General features: G+C 38.0%; 2 protein-coding genes across 4 annotated transcripts; one reads left to right on the forward strand and one right to left on the reverse strand.

Moving 5' to 3' along the window:
* Window positions 1–299: 299 nt before the first annotated feature.
* LOC131931202 (uncharacterized) lies at window positions 300–8,588 on the reverse strand. Its single transcript, XM_059287910.1, has 8 exons — window positions 8,273–8,588; window positions 7,233–7,438; window positions 4,807–6,489; window positions 4,518–4,606; window positions 4,056–4,215; window positions 3,287–3,492; window positions 2,633–2,869; window positions 300–2,018 (listed from the first exon to the last, which is right to left on the reverse strand). The coding sequence occupies exons 2-8, from the start codon at window positions 7,399–7,401 to the stop codon at window positions 1,500–1,502; spliced, it is 3,063 nt and encodes a 1,020-aa protein (XP_059143893.1). The 5' UTR covers window positions 7,402–7,438; window positions 8,273–8,588; the 3' UTR covers window positions 300–1,499.
* A 5,623-nt stretch (window positions 8,589–14,211) lies between these two features.
* LOC131931204 (uncharacterized) lies at window positions 14,212–25,914 on the forward strand. 3 transcript variants are annotated; one of them, XM_059287911.1, is made up of 13 exons: window positions 14,212–14,322; window positions 17,010–17,164; window positions 17,738–18,599; window positions 19,010–19,255; window positions 20,746–20,875; window positions 21,081–21,231; window positions 21,372–21,569; window positions 21,701–21,789; window positions 22,557–22,748; window positions 23,615–23,770; window positions 24,504–24,684; window positions 25,084–25,170; window positions 25,353–25,914. In XM_059287911.1, exons 1-13 carry the CDS (start codon window positions 14,297–14,299, stop codon window positions 25,475–25,477), a joined length of 2,598 nt encoding a protein of 865 aa, XP_059143894.1. In that variant the 5' UTR covers window positions 14,212–14,296; the 3' UTR covers window positions 25,478–25,914. The 3 variants fall into 3 exon arrangements, with proteins under 3 accessions (XP_059143894.1, XP_059143895.1, XP_059143896.1); XM_059287912.1 differs by lacking the exon at window positions 14,212–14,322 and adding an exon at window positions 14,488–14,807; XM_059287913.1 differs by lacking the exon at window positions 14,212–14,322 and adding an exon at window positions 15,181–15,255.
* Window positions 25,915–26,556: the final 642 nt, after the last annotated feature.

The raw sequence follows: 26,556 nt of genomic DNA on the forward strand, positions 1-26,556 counted from the left end.
TCGTTTTCTGAGGTACTTCTTCATTTTTGCATTAGTTAGCACAGTGGTTCTTAACCTGGGTTCGATCGAACCCTAGGGAATCGGCGGAGATCAAAGCACACGCCCGACTCATATTATTTTGTCATTGCGGACGATAGAACTATTAAGAAGGGTTGGGTGAATACGCATTTGAAACTCATGGGGTTCGGTACCTCTAAAAAAAGGTTAAAAACCACTGGTATAGCTTATGAAAGTTTTTGTATTTGATTATAGACGAGTATGATCAATAATAGTGAAGAGTTTGAAATTTTTTCACATCTTTATTTACCAAATGCATGAAAAACAATATTCATAAAAATAATAACGAAAAATTCTTTCAAACATTTTTTTTTTAAATTCAGCAGTAAGAAGTATTTACATTAGACCTAAATGTACGGAGTATACACATAATACAACTTGTCATGTGATTAAAAATAGAACATTCTATACATCTTATCTCATAATATAAGCCCCATACAATATTCATTCATGATTTGTACCATGACATAGACATAATAATACATAAGCATAAAAGGATCATCACAATATATAGAAAGCTAAGAAAAAACAATGTTAATTATGGTGACATTTTAAATATATTTTCGTAGTAGCTTCTCGTTCGACAGAATATGTTTGTTATTTGTTTTTGTAAACAAAAAGTGACAATAAAATGTACAATTTCCAAATTATGACCAGCGTGCAATATTCGTAAGCTAATGCAACATTCATACATCATATAATATTCATACAATTGTAACATTCCTAAAAAATGCCACTTTTATACAAAATGCATCATTTATTTAAAAAAACAAAACATTCCTACATTATGCAACATTTATAAAATGTACAATTTCGCATACAATTATCGGGTGTAGGATCAGTCACTAAAAAATGTTGGCATTTTTTTGTATATGAAGTTTTAAAAAACTTTTTTTTTGTAATTTTTTATATCACATCATTTTTCTGTCACATATTTCTTAATGTATATGTGCTTATAGGCACATATCTTAGGAATTAAATCTCTATTCCCCCCCCCCTCCCCCGCCAACCCCTCCACAAAATATATATTGTATATGCTATATTAAAGACCACAAGCAGGCTTAGTCCATCCATATGTCTTAATGTGACAACCATACATACACATACATGTTTCCTTTTGAGCGATTTAACAGTTTACCATAAAAAGACAACCTTGATTACATATGGTAAAAATACATTACATCACAAGCTGATATTTAGCACATGATTAACTCACACCAAAATGTAACCTACATATTATACCCTCATGGCAATCAGAGATTAAAGCATTGAAAAGTTGAAATAATTTAATGAATGATCCCCCACCGGTGCTTAACTTCGAGACAACAGCATGACGTCATTAATTGGTGCAACTTTAAAAATGCGAAATGAAGGAATCACCTATCCAAAGTTATTGCTTAGTTTTTTTTTTTTAATTTAAGGAGCAATTTAGATTTTTTTTGTTAAAGTTTTGTATACATTGGAGTCTCATCAAAGAGCGGGTTTATACTAAAATTCGGCGCTACATTATCAGAAATCAGATCAATTTGTTGAAGGTCGTCAATACTGGCACCTGACCTTGGCGTATGAATCTGCATGGGTTCGTAGGAATCGCTTCCGGAATTCGAGCTTTTGTCCGTATCACCTTCAGAGTCCTGAGCGGGGCTGGGAAGCGGGGTGTGCCCATTCTGCTTAGGGGTGTTGGCTTTGTCTATTTTACGCTGGAGGGGTCTGAGGCTATCGTAGACTTTGTTCACGCGACCGGCGAGTCCAGTTGCAGCGGGGTTGTGCTTGCTGTGGCGGAGGAAACCGGAGCCGATGACGTTGATGAGCTGGGCGTCGTCGTCGGCGGTGGACTCGGCGAAGCTGACGTCGAAGGACGTGTTGGTGCTGTTGGAGACGGAAGGCACGATCTGCGACTGGCTGGTGTTGGCGGCTGTCTCGCCGTAGATGGCGTTGTCGCCGAGGTCACCGTGGTCATCCTGTTCAACAAATTAAACTAATTAGTCGAATGAATATTTTAGACAACATGGGTAGTTGTGCTATCAGTGTCCGATAATGACTCTACAAATACAATGCCTACTTTGTCCTACACAATGTCCTACATGTCGTATACTTTGTCCTATGTGTCCCAATATTTTGCCCGACACCATGTCCTACATGTCCTACACCATGTTCTACATGTCATGTACCATGCCCTACATGTCCTACACCATGTCCTATACTGTCCTATATGTCTTACACTATGTCCTACATGTCTTTACTTTGTCCTATGTGTCCTATACTGTGTCCTATACCATGTCCTACATGTCCTACCCCATGTCCTACATGTCCTTCACAATGTCCTACATGTCCTACCCCATGTCCCACATGTCCTACCCCATGTCCTACATGTCCTACACCATATCCTACATGTCCTACACCATGTCGAACATGTCATATACCATGTCCTACATGTCCTATACCATGCCCTGTACTTGTCCTACATGTCCTACCCCAAGTCCTACATGTCCTGTACTTGTCCAATACCATATCCTACATGTCCTACCTCATGTCCTACATGTCCAACCCCATGCCCTACATGTCCTGTACTCACCACAAATCCCGTATTCACGTGACAACCGTTCCCAACTGAAGTCGTGGACGCGATGCTCGGAGGGACACCACCTTCGTGAATGGCCTTGACCTTCTCAAACATGGCCTCGACCTGTGACCTGGGGACGACCCCGATCCTGAAAAAGGCCAGCTTCCCTTCGGTGCTCAACTTCCGGCAGTCTACGACAGTGGACGCCATGTTTTCCGGAGAGGGCCCGGAACACAGGATACCATCGCACTGTGGAACAGAGGCGAAATCTGAATGCGAGAATCCGGGGACTTCGAGTTCCTTGGCATATAAACATCTAAAAAGCTAAGACTCGTTACTATAACAATAATAGCAAGCTGTCACCACCAGTATTTCTTTCAGACATTTTTCAATATGGTGGGGAAAGACACTTGAATCTTTCGGAGGCGGACTTAAATTTCCGGGGAGCGGAAACGTATTAATGATATATTTTTTATATAAATAATATTTTAAATTTTATTCACGAGGGGGCAGGGGGATAGACCTTTTTCGAGGAAGGGCACATCCCCAACCCCCAAATAGATGCCTGAAAGAAACTCTTGTCAACATCCAACAGTATTAAATAAAGCAATTTACAGTTTTAATAATGATGCTTGGCCAATGGACCCAAACAAAATATAAACCTACGTTTTCTAGGCCCAGCTTGGCCAGAACCTGGAGGTGGTGGGTCGTGTCCGCCTCGCCCGTGGGGTTAGCTGACGTCACGGCGATCGGCCCCGTCTGGTCGATGAGGTGTGACGTCACGGTGTTGTCCGGCATGCGGCAGGCGATGCTGTCCGGACGCCCGATGTACTTCTCGGACTCTCCGATGCCAAGAGTCTGGAGCCATTCACCTGATGGAACCAAACGTTTTTTTGACGTCAGGTACTTTAGCGGTTCTTAACGATATTGTGGAGAGGTTTTGTTTTGGTTTTTATAGTGTTTTGTCTGATGGGGTTTTGTATAATGTCTTACTTTTATATACGAGCTAAGATTGTAAATTAGTTTTTTTTTTAAAATGTTTTAAGATTTTTGATTTTTATGTTACGTGTTTTATACGAGTGTTTATATATATATATATATATATATATATATATATATATATATATATATATATATATATATATATATATATATATATATATATATATATATACATATATATATATATATATATATATATATATATATATATATATATATATATATATATATATATATATATATACATATACATATATATATATATATATATATATATATATATATATATATATATATATATATATATATATATATATATATATATATTGTACAACAAGTTCACTTTCAAGATATGCTTTCCACTTGACTCTGAAATCAGTCAAGTTTACCAGAGCTAATGCTACAAGGACTGCGATTGAACCGTGACCCTCACCTTTGGGGACGACAAGGCTGACGGTTGAGGGCCAGATCTCGTTCATCAGGCCCCAGACTAGCTCGCCAAAGAGGGGGCGACCTGCCTCAAGCTGCTCCACTTTGGAGATCCACATGGACATGGGCCTGTCTTCGGCCAGCTTTTTCGTGTTGTACGCTCTCTGGTGATCAGATACAAGAGGTGTATGGTAATACATATGGGACCCACGATACAATCGGTATATGGCATAAACATGTGGCATACGGTACACTAGTTGCGATAGTAAAATTTGCTGTACAAGGAGTTTTGCTTTAGAGAAATCGTTACCATGATTATATACTTTTACATATGGTAACCACTAGACATTTCGCACACATTGAAAGGGTATGAGATGCACAAACATACAGATGGTTTAACATTAGAGTACTGTTAACAAACATGGTTTGGTGTAAGAGAATTGTTAACAAACATGATGAAACTTACCTCAACTGAGGCAGGGAACTTGCAAGCAGCGACCAGAGTATAAACTGTATCTGTTGGTATACCGCAGATACCTCCTCTGTTCATGATATCTGAAGTATCAATAGCATAATAGATATACCTTTACAGAAGTATCATTATCATGATTATCATAGTCGGGATCACTAAATTGCAATAAATTCGTACAATTACAATCATAGAGTAGTCTTTAGGCTATATACTTTTTAAGAAACAAAAACATTGGTTCTAATGTGTATGTACTTGTAAAGATAAAAAAGACAATTATATTTACCTGCAATGGCCTTGACCCCACTCGCACGTTTACCGTCTGCCCAGAACGCCTGCTCCCCCTGCGAGTGCAGAAAGCTGACCTGCAGGAACGGTTTCCCCAGGGGCAGCAGTTCCCTCCCCCACACCGACCTGAGCGCCGTGGCGATGAAACAGTAGATGCAGACGATGACGAAAAGAACCGTGATGACGATCTCGTAGATGAAAGAACCGTTGGCGTTGACGGCGTGGAGAAGATTGCCGACGATGATGAGGTTGAAGAAGAAAGTCAGGACCGTCCAGGCTTTGTTGATGATCGTGGAAAGACCGAGAAGAAGAAGGCCGACGGACAAGAAGCCGACACATCCGGTGATGATGGCGGCGGAGTTGTCCTGATCTATCGTTCCGATCCCCCGGGCCGGACCCCATATCAACCACAGTGACCCGAAAGTGAAGAAAGCACAGCTTTCGAACGATAACCCTTTAGCGAAACAGATCGAACCTACAATCATCTGAGCGATACCGCCTAGAACAACAGCCCAAGGTAAAACCCAAAGCCCGGAAGGACTCCACAGAATGGCTACAGCGGCGATAGCGTTTAAAGCAAAACCTGCTACATCAAAACCACCGTATCGGGAGTAACCGAGAGTAAAATCAGCAGAAAATAAAGCTTTCCCTTGTTTAGATGAAGTGCTTATTGTTTTGACATGCGAGAAACATGATTTAAAATGCGTTAGAAAAAAGTTTGCGATTCTCGCTGGATCAACAAGACGCGTACCTAGAGGGAGTTTGAAACCGGAGTTTTTAACTCGGGAGATGTGAGCGGCTAGACCGTAGAGGGAGAAAACAAACAGGATCCACCCCATCGCCCCGAGAAACGCCCCTGAGTTGTTGTCGTCGACGAGAATAGCCACACACAGAACACACAGCGCCAGATTCTGGGGCAGCTGGTACACTTCACGCGTCAGAGAGATGATGGCAATGACAGCGAAGATGATGAAATGGATAACGGTGGCGGCGATGAGGGTAAGAGGGACAAGCTCGCCTGTCGTGAAAACGACGGCGAGGTTGAAACCGTTGGTGATCCAGAAGGTGGCGTGGAAGATGAAGTAGAGCCCGTGGTAGATTTCGTTTCGCCTGACGGCAACCACCGCGGCAACAAGTTGGAAAACGCCAGCAACGATCACCCATGTGAACTCAGCAGACGCGTGTTGGAAAATCCGCGTCACCTGCCCAGCATACACCGCGGCGGCTAATGTATTCATGACATGCGCCATAGGGATATAATCTTTAGACGTTTTGAACTCTTCACTTTGGGAAATTTTAGGCTTGGGTTCGCCTTCTCGAAACCTGGTCCATAACGTGGAAACGGTTAGGTATAAGGTTATCAAAGCCAGGAGGAGATAGTACGCAGCGGCGCTTCTGCGAACTGGAGTCCAGAGAGCAGCGATCTCGAAGATACAGGACAGAAACATGCCAAGAGAGAGGATGGCGCAGAAGCGATCTTTGTGGTGGAGGGAACCACACACGTAGAAGAGGAAGGTCAGGAGGAAGGTGCCATAGCCGGCCCATAATGCCTCAGAGTCGGTGATGTTGTTGGGGGTGTAGAACTGTACCACGTGGTACAGCCCGACGGCCGTCCAGAGCGCGCTGATGGACATGAGGAGAGACCGGAGCAGACTGCTGTCTTGGTCAGGTGACGTCACGCCTGGCATAGGAGGAAACAAAACACAAATACAATCCTTTGATTTAAAAGTATTTCAAAGACATGTTTTGTAGGGATTTTAAAAACCACTTTTAGTGTTATATTATTAATGTGTTCCCATTACTGACAAAAATGTTAATTCTGTTACAAGTTCAAACTTTACATGAAAGGTCTCAAATACAATTCCTCTAAACCAATTTTGGTAATTCATCGTCCATTTTCTTTTCTTTTAGCAACCGGATATAACACTACGAATCCCGAACATTAACTTAAAGTTAAGACTATTCGTCATAACATAGAAGGCTACACACAGCTAATTGATACCAAACTACAGATGTTTCGTACATAACGTTGGCAATCAAGTACACCTATATTTTTTAAATTTTAGTCTAGATTTCTAAGATTCGGGGCTAGAGTATAAAAGTTAGATTTAAGAATCGGTATATTGGTCAACGAACAAAATCCGCAATATATTTAATAAAATGAAAATAACATTTTTTTTTTTAAATTATTGGGTTAATGGAATGGACAACTAAGTGACTATCTATTTGTGACTATCTAATTTATGAAATAAGAGTTTAAAAAACAAAAAAGGCCAAACAAAGAATGGTCCAATGATGAGTTATTCGGTGGTAGCGCGGTTAGTACCACTGGTAAACTATACATGTTAAAAATAACAAAATAACCAAATACGCCTCAACAAAGAATTGACCAATGACTTAACAAAGAATCAACCAATGACTTACTCAACAGTAGCGCAATCAGTGCCAGCACCATCAGAGCGATGCCAAAGCCGAAGTTGACCTGCAGGACATTGTCGACAATGGAGAAGTTGAAGATGGCGACGACGACGAAAATGATGCAGTGGGTGTAGAGGGTGGCCGTCAGTGCCGATGACGGACGGATGACAGCCATGTTGGTGTCGGATGACGGATGGACAGTCTGTTAGTTTCTGAGGACAGACAGTGCTTTATATGTAGACTCATAGATTCAAAAACTGGGCTTTGGTCTATCACAACAAGACAATTAAAATCTTAACTTTAACCATAATCTTAAAATAAAAAACTTACTAAAAGGAACCCAACCACGGCATTAGAGAGATTACATAAACGTTTGACAAATAACCAACACGCTTGACATATAACTAACAAGTTTGATAGATAACCAACAAGTTTGACAGATAACCAACAAGTTTGACATATAACTAACAAGTTTGACAGATGACCAACAAGTTTGACAGATGACCAACACGTTTGACAGATGACCAACAAGTTTGACAGATAACCAACAAGTTTGACAGATGACCAACACATTTGACATACTTTTTAAAGACATAACGATGTGTGCTTTATTATAATTCACATAATAAATATAGTTATGTCCGACTGGACATAGTGCTGACCACACCATCCCCTTATATGCCTAGGTCAAAGAAACATGTAAACTCGACTTCACTTGTCCCATGGACCGTCCGAAAAAGGAACTTTACCTAAAAACTAAGCCCATTTACTTTTCTTGGCTGTTTATTTATCTGAGTAATTAGTTGTTATAATACTTAATCCCTAAACCTTAAGTACTAGATACACGATAGGCCGTATTAAAAGAAACTTTTTTTAAAATTATGAAATAAAAAACGATTTGATTTAGTATCTTTATCGGAATTAAAAAAAAACAAGTGGTAAAAATAATATTCAGTTATGATAAAAGAAAAAGAATATTAACAACAATATGTCCTAAAAATGTTAAGGCTAAAGGAAGGAAAAGTAACTTAAAAATTTTTTCTTACCTTATTCTATCCAACTTAAAGTTAACTGAACAGTTGTAGAAGATGGGTTCAAAACGGCTTGACCTCTAAAGCCAGACGCTAACCTCTGATCGCGTGAAACAATATTTTTTTTAAACGCAGACGTGAAATTATTTTCAGTCAAATATTGATGTAAAATATTTAATGTTGAGCTGAAAACGTTGAAAAAAAATGTGACCTAGCAAGCACGCAGGTTTTTTTTTTTTTTTTTTTTTGCTAGATGCGGTGTAAACAAACACACCTTTTCATTGGTCTATTGAGATCACGTGAATAGACGGTCGTTTGGTTGGCGCGTGTGGTGAACAAATGCGACAAGCGGCTTAAAACAACGTTTATATTCTTCTTTACCTGGAGGTCCGGGTGTTAAGGTGAAGTAAGTTACCGCGATATTTTGTGTGGGACGAGTGAGGGTGGGGGTTGGGGGATTACTTCCGGTCTAAATTTAGCTCAGAGTGCGAGGAATCAGAGCGTAGTAAAGTTACAGGAAAAAGGTATGGTGATATACAATACCTACGTCAGTAATGGTATTAACATACTAAAATAAAACATGTGGTCGTGTTTTACCTTACCCCGGAACTAAAAGGATTGTTATGTTGTAATCAATGAAAGGTCAAATAATGATTTAAAAAAACAGGATATTTTTTGTTCGTAGCATTGAAATAAATCGTGATTTTGAAATTAAAATTTCGACCAATGAAATTTGATCTGGGGTAGAGCGGGAATGGTTTTCAGGAATTAATGTGATGTCTCCTGTTGGTGAAGTACTAAGAACGTCTGATGTAAATAGATAATTTAAAACGAAACTGCCAATTTCGACCCCCTGGACTATCCTTCAATCCTGCTCAGTTCAACACGTAGGAGTAAATGATTCAATTCGTCATCTTTTCCTGTTCGTGCCCAAGACACATGGGTCAGGTGAAGTAGAGTTCATCTGTTTCAATAACCTCGGCATACGAGGGTATAGTGTGGTCTGCACTACACCCAGCCGCAATAGTTTGTTTAACGTGATTCAGGTACCCATCAGACTAGATAGACTTAGTGACATCTGATAGACATCGGGATCCGAACTCGAGACTTTCGGGCTAGCAGTCATACGCTCTACCATTCGACCACGCCGTCCCAGGAATGACTCAATTCGGTGCCTTAAAACAATTTCGCCTATTACGAACCCTAGCCTATCACTAGACTTGGAACTAAATCAAATATTTATTTCGCATAATTATTTAGCACGAAAACATGACATTTTACACAAAAACATTATATTTTAACCCATCCCTTACCACTCATACGGTTATTTAATATTTCCATAGCACCCCCCCCCCCCCCCTTCATTTCTTATAAAATTTCTGGGAAAACACCCCCTTCCCTGCTCCAAAAAAACACGACAAAACATTGATACCACAAACATTTTGAATGTAGGATTTTTTTTTATTATTTAACAAACATGCTGTATTATTTAAACCAATGTTAAAATAATTAGATAAAAAATTAAATCGGTACACAAAATACGTAAAAAAAAATGTTGACTTCATTTATCAGTCAACAATAATTAGTTTTTCCATATTCGGTTACGAATAACAATGTATGTACACCATTCATGTGCCACAGAAACACGCACCTTCTAAAAAATGAAGTGCTGGGTAATGAAGTAGTTGTATCAACTTAGTACCCATCACTTCTGAGCTTTATATCATACCCGGCCCTCAATATTAATTAATTACAAATAAAGGCTGTGTTTATATACTACTATTCTCAACCACACCTACCCAACGTTACAGAAACAAAGCCACACCTACCTGATGTAATACAACAAAATAATAAACAACACCTGTCTTCATATATAACGGAGTGGTCGGGTCGGTTAAGCACATGGTTGTTGAACCTGTAAGTCCCGAGTTCGAACTCCCGATGGCTCAATAGCTGGAGAGACGACTCCAAAATCAAACAGCTGCTACCGTTATTCTTGGTTGGACAAAGGCCAAAATTAAGAATGAAGAAGAAGACATTATTATAAAATGTATAACTGTCCCCAGTTTCGTACCTTTTATGCAACCTAACCCCACCCTTAAAATTTCGAATGTGACTAACACAGTTCACAACATAGTTATTTAGATTAACAGTTTTTTTAACTGTAACGAATTACTATTTGATCATTTTTGTTAATCTGTCTGGAAACACCGTAGTCCTCCCAAGTAGGTTAAGGGAGAGCAAAGGTGTCTCTATTCTCTTTTATAAATACGGATTTTAGCCCTCCGCGTTATCTATCTGTCTATATATATATATATATATATATATATATATATATATATATATATATATATATATATATATATATATATATATATATATATATATATATATATATATATGTCTATATATATATATATATATATATATATATATCCCATACAGGTGTGGCTTGTGACAGTAGAGACACTTTTAGCAGAGGCGTAGCGACCCTTCCCGGCGCCCGGGGCGAACTTTCAATTTGGCGCCCCCCCCCCCGCTTATATATATATATATATATATATATATATATATATATATATAATATATATATATATATATGTATGTGTGTGTGTGTGTGTGTATAATTATGTGTGTGATAGTGTGTTTATATATAAGCTTGTGTGTGGGTAAGAGTGTATTTGTGTGTGTAAGCGTGTGTGTAAGCGTGTATGCTACAGTCCGGACAAGGTTTAATAATTACATTGTATGATTTTCATTCCTTAAAACTTTACGACAATTTAATTCCCATTAAGATGCGTTTAACTTTTTTTGCGAAAGATTAGTAATGTCAGTAAAAAAAATAAGCCTGATCTGTGTTAGAGGGTAGTTTGTAGCTAACGCTAATATGTTTAGACCAGCCTTTTATGTTCTAGTTTTGAAAGATCTCTGTTGTGATATGGTACATAGTTGGATTCGAAGTTTGTTAGAGTAAGGACACACAAGTGACATACAAGAAGAAGTTATCAGAAATATTTATTGTTCACATTGGAATACGACATGGGTATTTCGTTGATTGGTTGATGGTATGACAAAACAAGCTAGAGAAAACAAACTGGAATCCAACGGATGTTAACAGCTCGTAGTCTTGGATTTCGCAGATTTGCCCTGCCTTCTCGCACACAGTTTCTTCCAGGCATCTTTTCGGGGGGGCGAAGCCCCCCGGAAAAATTTTTACGCCTCCCCCCCCCCCCCGAACGAAATGAAATTTATATAATTTATATTTAGAAAATATATACTTTTAACAGTGTCCGCCCCCCCCCCCGAAGAAAGTTTACCGCCTCCCCCCTCCCCCCGAAGATTTCAAGTGCCCCCCCCCCGGAGAAAAAAGTCTGGAAGAAACACTGGTCAAAAGTATCTGATCTCTCACGTTGAAGTTGAGAGAATCGTAAGAATCTTACAAAGAACTAGTCGCGTCTTTTTTTTTAACAAAACTGGCTATTGAAATTGTACATTACGCGTTAATACACTTGGTTTCTTTACTAAGTGTTAAGAGAGTTATCTACTCACCAATCCAGTACAAATACTTGCGATTTTTGTTAGCGAAAAAAGCGCCCCCCCCCCCACCCCCACTCATCACAACCATCTTGGACAAAGTTTGTAGAGCGGTTTTTAACGTAACTAACTTTTTTTTTAAAAATGTTACACAATTATACAATGCACAGTACAATTCGTTTCTTTCTGAGAGCTAAAGGTTGTTTACTCAGAATCCTGTGTAATTTTGCTATTTTATTTAGCCTAAAAGCGCCCCCCTGCACCATCTTGATAAAAGTCACTAACGTATTTTACAGTTCAACAATCGTACAATACGTTTTAATACAATTGGTTTCTTTTAATAGTGGTAACGTTTATCGACTCAACAATCTAGTGTAAATTCTTCCGTTTTAAGTCTCGAAAAAGCGCCCCCCCCCCATCTAGGAAAAGCTTCAAAGCGGTTTTGCCGGTCACTGTTTCTTAAGAGTATATGTTTTACATTAAGAAATCAAGATAGAAAACAGTTAAATCAGTATGTAAATGCGTGTAGCCATTACATTTCTTAACTTAGACAGTTTATAATTCAAAACTGCAGCATAAAATAAGGTTTAAAAAAATTTTCCCACCCCTTTTGGCGCCCCCATAGGGTCGGCGCCCGGGGCGGCCGCCCCCCCCCCCCCCGCCCCCCCCCCTAGCTACGCCTCTGACTTTTAGTCTTATCGTATCTGGTGTAGCCGTCTAAATAAAAACATTAAATCACGTGACTAATAGTCACGTTATCTTACTAAATGATACAGGAGGTAACGTCTATTCAAAAGGGTGGGGGATGGGTGGTTCAATAAGGCCCCTAAAATCGATATTTCTCAGAAAACGTCACTTACGTTGGATTCCGATTATAAAAGAAATGTAAAATGTGAAGAAAAGAATATATATTACATAGGTTTGGGGAAATTTTATGTTAAATATTTTTTTTCTCCGAAAATTCAAAATTGAAACCAGGCAATTCCCATGCAACCAACCAATGTGCACAACACCGAAATGGTAAACACATGCGGTGTAAAAACAATACATAGAAATACCTTCTTAATCCCCTTCATTTTGTTATTATTAAGACTTACGTTTTTTTATTTCTTAGAAATAAATGTCAGACAAACATTATATATATATATATATATATATATATATATATATATATATATATATATATATATATATATATATATATATATATATATATATATATATGTCTACCACATAATTATCTATACATTCGTGTATATATTATGTAATGAATAAACATTATATAGTCATAAGCATTTACACAATCACACAAATAGAAATACACTCATATAATGAATATATATTTACATAGATACTTTTCTATATATTGTTTATAAATGCACTTGTAAAGACGCATGTATATATATATATATATATATATATATATATATATATATATATATATATATATATATATATATGTGTGTGTGTGTGTGTGTGTGGGGCGCGGTGTGTATCTATATATGGACAAATATACTATATCAAAATGCCTTTCTTTGTTCACAAATAGCCCACCCTTCGCCTACCGACATACCATGGCATGCTTCTAACAAATAAAAGAAAACAATGAAGTCCTCACACACGCATACAAAAAAAAAAAAAAAAAAAAAAAAAAAAAAAAAAAAAAACTGCCCACACTGTCCACACCTTCTACCTGCTCTATGCTGACACACCATTGACGGACAGGTAAAAAAAAAATTGTCTCTTTTGACACCGTTTCTCCCAATTTGAAAATAATTAACCCGCACAACAACGGGCTGTTGCTGGGTCATTGTTCTGTCGTCTGCCTCGCGGAAATCGAGTTTTGACTAATTGTGCTTTTGCACTTTGTTTTAGCTTTTTCGTTTCTTCATTTTTCTTTTCTTTTTTTTTTCAATGTTGACGAATACAACAACAAAAAATCAACGTATGCTGAATCAACAGTCAAAGGAGAAAATAGCTAGTTTTGTGTTGGGTTCAAAGCAGAAGTCATGAATTGGTGACTGTGGTTTTCAGAAAAACGAGTGTTGTACCCAAGCAGACGTTCATTGAAAATTTTCTTCAAATTTTATTTTGAGAAGCAGACGGCTGGATGGAATGCGCGTCCAACAATTGTTTTTGTGTGCCGGACTGTGTGCGTGTGAGCAGCAGGACAATGGTGATTGGCCTGGCATCTATACTGCTCACAATATGCCCTCGCGTGCTCAAGAAATTTAATTACTCGTATTTATTTAATATTCGTGTTTTTTTTTCTCAATCGGTCACTTTTCTCTAAGCAGCGCGATGTATGAACTACCTTGACCATAACTCATTGGAAGAAAAATAACGACTTTAGTTCATTTGTGTTTGGTTCTCGATGACTAAACTTAGAAAAAAAAGGAGAAACTTTGATTAATTTGTGTTTTTTTCATAATTTACGGATTACATGTGTCATATTTGTCCCCCTACCAAATACAAGAGGGATTCTCCTAACTGATTAAATCTGCCATGCTTCAGCGGAGATCATACGGCCGGTAAGTTAAAAATAGAAGAAATCCAGACTTCTCATTGGTTTAGATCTGTTGCCGGATGCTACTACCACTGGCTGCTATTTTTATTGCTTGTGACGCGAATAAGCCGAGAGCGGGGGTTCAAGCACCCTTTATAACCACAGCCAACACCGTATCACGTCCACCCTAACTTACTTCATGTTTGTGTTCAATATTTGAAGATTTAAATTTAAAAAAAAAACATTTGATAGTTATACATAAAGCGTGCATGCGATTTCACACTTCGACGCGATTTTTTTTAGAGGAAAAGAAAATAGTTAAACAAAAATATTATAAATCAATATAACGTAAACTCTACTGCAACTGCACCGGCTGAGTCTGGAAGTCGACATTTATTGACAACACGGAACGTCAACACTAGTTAAACATAAGTGGGGGTAAAAAAAAAAACAACCGACTTGTTTCAAGGCTTTAAGTCAGCAGTGAACGACACAAGATCGCTCTCGTAGGTAAGCTAATCCCTTTTTATTCAGTCCCTTTTTGTTTAGAATTTAATTCATGGGAAGTAACTAGGTACATGGGTTATAGAACCTGTTCAATAAAAAAAAAACCTGACAATCAAACAGGTGTAGATAGAAGCGAATCTGTTTTAACTGGATGAAAAGGGTGGTTGTCATGTCTTTATGTTAATTAGTTTAGCAGACGTGAAATCAAACAGACCTTGTTTAATCGTGTGGTAGGTAAATTTGACTTGGGGGGTGGGGGGTGGGGGGGGGGGGGGGGTCAACCAACACTGCTGATGCTGGGCACGTGAGTACATCCACACTGTACCACTGCTCACCTACAGTACCCAACTGAACAACTCAAGGCTATAAATATTTGTATCCGAATCAGTTTTAGTGTCAGTGTGCAAGTTGATGTTCCGTGGACTAAAACAGACATAGCTGATTAAAAAATGTAAGTTAGTAAGTTAGTAACATAACGAGATAATGATTAACACTTAACTAGAAATAGCTGATTAAAAAAATTTAAGTTAGTAACACAATTAGGTGGTGATTTCCTTCAGTGACTCCAATTTAATTAGGGCACTTAATTAATGTGTGCTAGTCTTTAAGTTTCTTATAGCAAGTTACTTTAATTTTAACTGAATTTCGTATCAGCTGAGTAGGCCTAGACAGTAATTGTGTATAACATAGGGGACCTAGGGGGTGACTGGGGTAGTCTCCCCCCCCCCCCCCCCATATAGTTGGAAGAAATATGGTAGGTCTTTCAAAACATAAACATCTTTCGTTTATTTGAGGTTGTTTGGAAATATAGGCTATATCATCTGTTCTGCTTTTAATGTTCTTAATCCATATATCGATATGACAAACGATCTTTTAGTTTTTAGCGTAAATTACGTACTGTTTACTAATTATGTGATCGGTTTGGTGGTAGAACAGATGAATGCTACCAGGAAAGTCTCCAGTTTGAATCACAGGTTTGTGAACTTACCGGAGCTCACCCAGCTCTGATGGGTACCTGACTCAAGGTAGGGAAAGTAATAGGCGGCTGGGATGGTCGTTCTATCCGTTTTATGCCGAGATTACCGAAACAGGTGAACTCTACTTCACCTTACCCATACACAGTCATATTCGAAAGGGTATTTTTTTAAATAAACAAATATATTGCTAATAATGAATACTCCGGAAATACAGTTTTAATGTTGATTAATTTATAGTAATAATCTACAACTTGAAAGAAAGTGATACTTTATCATGTCCTGAAATTTCGCATCATTATTTATTAGCTACTAAAGGTTATTAATCTACGTTTTGATCTTCACGCATGCGCTACGTGAAAGTAAATGTACCTATTGATACTTCACACATGTCAATGTTTCGTTATTTAGTGTGTACGAAAGTTCAGTCGTAGCTTTGTAGCCCGCGGCGAACCCCCGGGGAGACTCGCTCGTGGTAAATAGAGGGCGCACTGTGTACTGTGTCGCGATCACGTTCTGGGTTTTCATAATTAATGAACGAGTTTAATATACGTTGTTTCTTTTTTTGTTAGGCGAATAATGAATATTGTGTTGTATATAATTAGGCCGTATATCTTTGTTGTATGCAGAATAATGAACACCGCTCCGTGTGTAACGGTATTGTGTTTGTGTTGTATCTTTCAAAAAGGGTGTACAGGTAGTGTTTAATGTGTTGTGTGTATGACGTAACTGTATTGTGTGTACTTCTTTGCACAATGTTTGAATATGTGTACGTAGCACGTGATTATGTAAATCTAATAAACACTCTGTTATAGGTGAGAAGCTTTTTATTTGCTATAATCATCATCATCATTGTCAACATCACCATCATCATTATCATCATCATCATCATCACCATCATTATTACTATCATCATCACCATCATCATCATCATCATCATCATCATCACCATCATCATCACCATCATCATCATCATCATCACCATCATCATCATCACCATCACCATCATCATCACCATCATCATCACAATCATCATCACCATTATCATCATCCCTGTGGACCCCTTGTGGAGCATATATACGCAACCACACCTCTCCACCGTACTCAGTTTTGGGCGATTCTTCCAAGCTGGGCCCACGACATTCCGGCTGCTTCTGTTTCTCCTACAGCTGACCAAGGCTGTGTATTCGCTATGCAGGCACTAATATTGTGTTGTTTTATTTTTTTCTAGCGTTCCAATGGAGGGGGAAGCCGAGGATTTCGCCGCCATCTTGTACGCGGAGCCCGGGGCCCTAGGGCTCATCTCCAACATCGTGGCGGCGCTGATGATCGCCACAGAGAACTGCCTGGACCCCCCGTTCTCATCTGCGGCGCTTGTCTTGTCAGGTGGGTGAGACACATGTCCGGGTCTACAGGGTGGGGGTGGGGGGGGGGGGGGAGGGAGGGGGTGTGTATAAGGCATGAGTATGAAGAGTAAGGTAGGGTGTTGTAGATGGTGTGATATGGGAAGTGGTAGAGTGGGGGTATTGTAGTTGTGGGTGGGAAGGAAATACAGTAGTGGGGGCGAGTCATTTGTATATAAAATAGGTCTGAGCGGGGGATGTAACTAGTGTAGACGAATAATGTAGTTGTGTAGGGAAGGGGATTTAAGCTACTTGTGTAAGGGGTGGAAATGTAGTTTAGAACAAAGAATTGGTAGAGAAAATGCGGGGTCTTCATTTAATATGTAATCAACTACTAATTAGAAATCTTAAAGATATTGTAAAATTGTGAAATTGTTTTTAAAAATGGCAATCAACAAAGTCATTTCCAGATCCGGCCTCAGAAAAAAACCATAACCTACCTTTTCCCGATGTCTGAAACCTAATTAAGACACCAGCCAAACCTACCGTCTTCGCATGATCTAAACCTGCCTCATACACCAAACTAACCTTACCTTTTCCCCTCCCTCCCCAACAGGTGTCCACCTGATAGTTGTGGGCGGCATCCTTCAGATCGTGGCCGGGCTCCTGTCCTACAGACGCTGGGACCACCTCACCGCCACCGCCTTCATTGTCTTCGGATCCCTCTGGACCTCCATGGGCATCTCTCGCATTCTGGCTGCCCAGACCGGCGACGCTGAAGCCATCCGTCTCGGGACACTTCCGGGGTTGATCGGCTTCATGGCCGTCGCTGTCATCCTCTGCGTCTGCGCAGTCACCGTCAACTTCCTGTTGCCTCCGGTTTTGGTCGCCATTTTGTTGACTTTAATCTTCGAGGGCGTGGGGGCTTTTTTCGACTGGGGGCGTAGAGTCGCCGCGGCTTTTGAATTGTTTATCGTCATCACCGGGGTGTACGCGGTCGTTGTGATGATGTTAAAGGGCGTCAGCCAGAGGTATATTCTCCCCGGGTTCGGCAACGCCCCGTACGACCCTCTCCTCATGAGAAGCGCCGGGGGACCGGCTCCGAAAAACGAGAAAAAAAAAGTCACCAAATACTCGGAACCCATGGGGATGGGATTTCTGGGAAACGTCGTCCCCGCGGCCGTTTTAGCCTTCCACCATCTTGGATTCTTCACCGACTTCCGGCCGGCCATCGCCATGTTTGTTTTCACCGCACTGTGCCAGATTTTAGCCAGCTTCTACTCCTTCCTCCGACATGATTTCTTCCACGCCCTCACCTTCGTGATCTACGCCACCTTCTGGAACACCCGGGCCATTCTCCAGTTCCTGATATCCATGAACATTCCAGACATTTTCGACGCCCGGGTCAACTTCTACGGCCAGTGGACGCTGATAGCCCTCATCATTGTCATGACACTCGTCTCCGCCAGTCACAACAGGTCAGATTTTACTCCCTAATATATATATATATATATATATATATATATATATATATATGTATGTATATGTATATATATACATATATATATATATATATATATATATATATATATATATATATATATATATATATATACATAAATAAATAAATAAACATATATATATATACATATACATATAAATATAGGCATATATATATATATATATATATATATATATATATATATATATATATATATATATATATATATATATATATATATATATATATATATATATATAAATTTATCTAATTATTGAAGCTTGAAAATTCATAATGAATCAACACTAAAAATACGATTTTTATAACCGGTACCATGAACTTTATTTTAACCTTTTTAATTTTATTTTTGCTGACATTTTGTTCCAGGGTCGTCTTCATCTACAACCTGGCATTTTTAGTGATGAGCATTTTGTCGATGGACCACATCCCTGTCGCCGCCCACAACTTCACCTTCGGCATCCCGGCCGCCATTGTGGCTATTCTTAGCCTGTACGTGGGGATGTCCGCACTAGAGAACTCCATCGCCGAGAAGGCGGTCATGTACATCGGGGCAGAGGTCATCAACTCGGACAAGTTGAAGGCCGCTATTGGGAGCATTTTCTGCACACTCAAGTAAGTCACGCAATAGCTTTAGAATACCAATTACTTCTAACATAAAGACATAATGGGGCTTTGAAAAAACATTAAAATAAAAGTATAAATAATGGTGTTTCAAAGTTTAGTACAATTTTACTATTACTTTTATGAATCATTGGACACAAGTTTCCATCTTCGAAGCTAATAACTAAATAAAGTTTTGCTTCTTTATATATATATATATATATATATATATATATATATATATATATATATATATATATATATATATATATATATATATATATATATATATATATATAAATATATATATATATATATGTTACGGTCAAAGCCCGAAGTCGGCCATTGCTAGGATTGGCCAGCCAATCTGCGCATTGGCCAATATCGCCTCCCATAGGTCGGTCAAAGTCCGAAACTTTGCTTGATTTCGGCCTTTGGCCGGCCAATCCGCAGACTGGCCATGGTGGACCGGCCAAAGTCTTAATTAGAAGATCATCTGGCTAGGCACGACTGGCGAAAGTTCGAATTAGAAGATCATGAGCAGATTTTGTTTTTTTTATGCCGTAAGGATCATGAAATTAAGTCTTTATTGATTATTAATTAAAGTAAATGACAGAAACATTCAAATTTTTTATTGTACTATAGTCTCAATCTATCAATATCATCATTTGTTACAACAAGTTGAACTTTTATGGCATTTAGAATTACATAGCAGCTTGTTATTTTTACACTTGCAGCGATTTGTTGTGCACTTAGTTGTGCAATTGCAGCGAGTGTAGCCTTGGCCCCCAGTCAATGATTGTTATGATGCGATGGTTCGTAGTGATTTTTCCTCAGTGCCAACTGACGACAATAAGAGTAGTTTTTCGTGAAGAATTGAAAACTCACTTCTAGCATACAGTTGTTTTAGAACACCATGTTCCGTTCCTAATTTGTAGAAACCGCCCTCGACGCTCATGACAATTGCAATCACGCTTCGGGGATCACCGTGACCTCTGTCGACATCTGGAAAACGGATGCGTACATTGTCACCTACCGCCCCCCCCCCCCCCCCCCGAAAATTTCAAGTGCCCCCCGGAGAAAAAAGTCTGGAAGTAACACTGCTCTCAATGAAAACGCACCCAGAATAATGAAAATGCGATCACAACTTAGTCTAGATAGAACATTGGCCAGGACATCCCGGCCAGTGCGCGCATTGGCCGGCCAATGTACAAAATACGCTGTCAAGTTTAAGCGCTTCGGACTTTGGCCAGTACGTCCCGGCCAGTGCGCGCATTGGCCGGCCAATGTACGAAATACGATCTTAGTGCTAAGTTCTTCGGGCTTTGGCCAAGAGAGCCGGCCAATGCGCGGATTGGCCGGCCAATCCGCGCTTTGGCCGCACTTCGGGCTTTGACCGCAACATATATATATATATATATATATATATATATATATATATATATATATATATATATATATATATATATATATATATTTAACAATTAATTTTCCTTTTCCAGAGAAAAAGACAGCGCTACGAATGAGTATGAGGATGATGACGTCATTGATCTTAAAATAGTCGACACTATCTTATTCACCGGTAGCACCGTCAGTTTGATGGCTCTGTCTGCATCAGAGGCAAGCAACCCGGTAAGACAATCGTGATCATGTGACATTTGCTTTTCAACACGGTGAACTTTGAACTAGCCTACATTACATATTAAAATAAACTATGTTTTTTTTTCTTTACATAAGCCCTAATTTTTGGCAATTTAAACTTTCACTGTTATTACTATATTAGCCATATAAATTGGAATTTAAAATTTGTATTGAAAATTTAAATTTACGTTGGCAGGTGTATTCTGTCCCTTGGATAATGGTTGCCGGTATTTTCTTGCACCTGTACGCGGCTAGACTTGCCTACGCTGCCGGCTCACTGGCCAAAGCTTATACCGGCGTTGTGTTGGCCATTATCTGGCTAATATGGGCTGCTTTCTTTTTCAATCGTAAGTTGTTGTTTTTTTTTAACATTATTTTAAAGCAGCCTTATTAGCCTAAAAGAATTTAAACGTTTAAAAAATCTCAGTGCCAAAATAAATTTACTAGTTGGTCTACTAATACTACAAATATTGTTTATTTTTAACAGCCAACTTGGGGTTCGCTCTCCGTCCATTATCCGTCGGAATGCTGTGTTTATTTACCGTTGTCATGGTAATGAGTCCAAGTTTCACCCGTGTGTGGATCCCTTACACTCTGTTGATGGAACTGGTCGTCATAACCCAGGTCGTCACTGTGTTCAACACCAACCCTCGATGGATGATTCTCGTCACAGCTTTGCTGGCAGGTTTGTCAACTCATTGGCCAGATTTTATTAACACGAAAGTTCAATTTTGATTTTTTTTTTTAAATCAACAACTGTATATTGAGATTAATATTAGCTGTTAATCATAATAAAATTATGATTTTTAATTACAGCTGTAATGAGTTTGTATGCAGCTTCTGCAGAATTTATAAACACGTTCCTTCAGTACCAAGTTATTCCTGTTGGCGAACCTCTTATAAAGGTAATTTACAATACTAAAACTAAAATGCCAAATGTAGGCTTACATTTCAAAACTCAACAAATACTGGCTATTCCATTTTGATGTTTTAAAACAAGATGTTGTTTCAAATATCTAGATTTAGATCTAGATCTAGATTAGAATTAGATCTAGATCTAAGTAGGTCTAGAAATCAGTAACATTATTTCTAGTTTATGTGATAGAGGTGTTGTAATGGCGTGTGTATACGCAGTATTTGGGAGGGGTGGGGGGGGGGGGGGGGGTTGGGGTGGTATACTAATCTTAGAGGTAGACTAATGAAGTCATTTTTGGGGATAGATCTAGAATCTAGATCTAGACATCTAGATCAATCTAGCAGCTTCTAGATCTAGCTAGATCTAGAATCTAGAGATCAAGTCAAGACTCAAAGCTTTGAAAAAATATTGTCTTCATAAAATTCCAAAATTGAAAAGAAATAATAGATCTACTAATTTGTAAATAGTTTTTACCAAAAGAACTATTTAAAGTAAGAATATTCTACTTTTTCCCCCTAAATTTTAATAAGTAAAATATCCATTTTTTAAGACCCATTAGTTATACTTTATAGGCCATAACTTTGCACTCATTAAATTTGACCTTTTTAGGACATTTTAGGTGTTAAAGTCTATCTATACTTAGTATACTATTAGTATTAACATTAACTAAAATAAATACTATAGTTAACAATATTACAGTTCAGTAACAGCTATGACTTGAACATTTTAAGCATCAACCATGTTAATTGTCCCCAGGAGAAGGTATCTGCAGCAGACAAGGCTGAGCCCCCATGTCTTTTGTTCACCTCCCGTCGCAGCTCAGCGCTGCGCAAAGTGGCCAAGATGCTGGACGAGGGCTGCGTGGTGGGTGTCCCCACGGACACGGTCTACGCAGTGGCTGGATCCTGCAAACATCCAGAGTCCATCAAGAAAATTTACATGGTCAAAGTAAGTTGTGATGTAATATTTACATTTTCAAAGTAAGTTATAATTTAATATGTACATACATTTTCAAAGTAAGTTGTAATTTAATATGTTCATTTTCAAAGTAAGTATTTTAGTTGTTACATCACCAATGTCATTTGCATAGTAGAAGTAAGTAATGGTAAAATGTACATTGTCAAAGTAATTTACGGGGTCAAAGTAAGTTGTCATTTAATATGAACATTTTTAAAGTAAGTATTTTAGTTGTTACATCACCAATGTCATTTGCATAGTAGAAGTAAGTAATAGTAAAATGTAAATTGTCCAAGTAATTTACATGGTCAAACAAGTTATAATTTAATATGTACATTTTTAAAGTAAGTATTTTAGTTGTTATTTATATTGAAGGCCTACATCACCAATGTCATTTACATAGTAAAAGTAAGTTGTGATTTAAAATGTACATCATCAAAGTAATTCACATGGTCAAAGTCAGTTATAATATAAATTGTACACTGTCAAAGTAATTTACAAATTCAAGGTAAGTTAGAAATCAAGATGTACATTACTGTACATTAAGTAAGCTACATTTTAAATGTACATGTTCAGTTTAAGTTACTATTAACATAACTTAAAAGATAAGTTGCTGTAGAAAGAAATTTTTTTAAAATTATGTTTTTCACATAATTTAAATCTGTATAACTGAGGTCCATTTTTTAAATCACTTCTTAATATTTCTGGGTGTTTAAAAAGATAAACTTTATATTTCCATCGTAAAGATTTATGCTATGTGAATATTATGAAGTATAATTTGGAAGTATTATTGAACTATACTAACTGAAAATTGCTGCTGTGATTTCTCTTTAAAATAATTTCTCTCTGGATTTCAGGGTAGACCAGCAGAAAAGCCAATCTGTCTATGCCTCTCCAACCTTGACCAACTGGCAGCTGTCAACCCACCATTCAGTGACTTGCTGTGGAACTTCATGAGACGCTGTTACCCAGGGGGCATCAGCTGTGTTGTTCCCAAGGGTGAATGGTTAAGGGTAAGTCAAAAGAATAAGATTTTACCACACTGTATTATTTGATATACCTATATATTGCATCTACACCAATGATGATTACCTAACTTAAAGTGTAGTGTGTTTTTCACAGTTACATGATAATAGGTGAGAAAAAAGATCTCATACACTCTTAAGATATTTTGTTTTTGTGATATTTTGCCACTGAGATCTGTCACTATTTTTTTAACATAAAGCTACAAGTATCATGTATTCACTCAATAATGGCAGACATTAAGGATCACTTGTCATCTTATAGTATAACTTATAGCTGTAGCAATATTTGGGATGTTTTGTTGCCATTTACCTACAGCAATAAATGTGATGTTTTCATCTTTGAGCTATAGCAATATTTGGGACAGTTAATCACCTTATAGCTGTAGCAATATTTGGGATGTGTTTGCCACAGTGTAGCTTCAGAAACATTTTTTAATGTTTTTATCTTTTAGCTGCAGCAATATTTGGGACAGTTTGTCACCTTATAGCTGTAGCAATATTTGGGATGTTTTGTCAACATTTACCTACTGCAATAATTGTGATGTTTTCATCTTTGAGCCATGGAAATATTTGGCACAGTTAATCACCTTTCAGCTGTAGCATATTTGAAATTGTCACCAATATTTGGTAGCAATACATGTAGCATATTTGGAATGGTTTGTAGCCTTGTAGCTGCAGCAATTATTGGGGATGTTGCTAACCTCCGTCTTACACTCCACAGAACTTGGGTCTGGGAGATTCAGTCAACTATGTGGGGACAGAGAAAAGCATTTGTATCCGTGTGCCGGACAGTTCTGTGTTGGCGTACCTCGTCAGTTTGTCAGGTCCAGTGGCACTGTCGTCTGCTAATCCTAGTGGAGGAGATGACAGCACTCATCATGACATGGTCATTAACTCTCTGGGTAAGATTAATTAGTTAGATTGGTATAAGGGTCTTTAACTTTCTGGGTAAGATTAATTAGTTAATTTGCTATAATGATCATCAACTCTATGGGTAAGGTTAATTTGGTATAATAGTCATTAACTCTTTGGCTAAGATTACTTAGTTAATTTGGTGTAATTGTCAATAACTCTCTGGGTAAGATATATTAGTTAATTTGAAATTTTATGAAATAATTTATTACTTTAACTTCAACTCAAATTTTTAAATTTTAATTAAAGTTGAGGTGTACAACTTGACTTAGAGAAAAGAAAAAAATATGTTATAGATGAACATGTACACTCACAGTGTAATGGTAATTTACTATGTACAAAAATTATATCCAGCTATTTTATGTTTGTTTTATAATTATTTTTATTAGGGGATAAATTGGATGCAGTGGTTTGTGATGGAACCTCCAATGAACTGGTGGCATCAACTGTAGTAAACTGCCTGAAGATTGATGAAGGTAAGAAACATTGTAATTAACGATAGTAAGGTATCATCAACATCAAGTTCTGTTGTGGAACTGATTGTAAACTTAAAGTTTCAAAATTTATTTTTAAAGATATTTTTTTTTCATCTTTCTTTTTAAATAGAGGTAAGAAATAAAAACATAATAAACTTAATTAATTGCCTATAATGTTTCAGGAGTGATCACCTATTTCCGTATTGGCTGCACACCTCAAGAGGTTGTGGATGGGCATTTCGAGGCTGCCAAGGCTGAGATAGCAGCCAAACCATCCAAACTAAACATGGAGGAAAAACTGGCTTAGAACTGCCAACATCACACTTTACATTAAAGTTTACATTAATATTGGGTGACAACATTTTAAAGTAAACAAGTTAAATATAGGCTTGTATATTATATATAAGGCCTATGTATTGTAAAGTAATCTAGAATTTATTATTTCAGATTTTTGTAGCATCTGATTTTTTGTTCTGATATTATTATTAAAAAAAACCTTAAACTTACACTATAAATAATTCTATAAATTATTTAGACTTGCAATAAAATAGGCCCTATATGCATAATAGGATATTGGTTAAAAAAACTGAAAATAAGGTTATAATAACCAGTTCTACCCAGAGGCGTAGCGACCCTTCACGGCGCCCGGGGACATACTTTCAATTTGGCGCCCCCCTCGGGAGCAAATTTTCGATTTGCACCCCCCCTCAAACTTTCCATTTGCACCCCCCCTCGAACTTTTCATTTGCACCCCCCCCCCTCAAACTTTCAATTTGGCGCCCCACCTAAGGTCGGCGCCCGGGGACATATGTCCCCCCGCCCCCGCCCCCCCCCCTCGCTACGCCTCTGGTTCTACCAGTTATGCACTGAAAATCTTGACACAATGATCTTTAAGGTTTGAAAATTTGATAAGACATCAAGATTTGCTCTTGCAATAAAAGAAAATGGTTCCATATTGTGGATTGTCAATGATTGCCTGGATTTGTTGTCCACCACTAGAATGATCTCCCTTGTAATGTTGTATGCTCGTTTTTTGTGTAAGCTGCTACATAGTAACAAAGAAATTGGCTTTAAAATTCAAATGCTTTAACTTTTTAAAAGCAGTAACTGCTCCAGAAAATTGTCATTTTAGAGTGCATGAATTTTGTTTTGTATTTTTAAACAAAATGTCAGATAAGAGCATGGTGGCTGTTTGATATAATGCAGTAAGTCACGTTGAATGTGGAATGTTTGTATTTAATGCTGTATTTAACATTTTTTAACTGTCGGGTTTAATGATGAGTAGTACATTTGTATTAAATTGTTGTTTGAGTTTCATGCAGAAGCAGTGTTAGATGAATATAGCCTGAATGGATTCTATTTGTAACACATGAACATCGCCTGAAT

This window comes from Physella acuta, unplaced genomic scaffold (genome assembly GCF_028476545.2).
Source record: "Physella acuta isolate Inbredline_101_S28 unplaced genomic scaffold, ASM2847654v3 ptg001914l, whole genome shotgun sequence".
NCBI classification, from domain to species: domain Eukaryota; kingdom Metazoa; phylum Mollusca; class Gastropoda; family Physidae; genus Physella; species Physella acuta.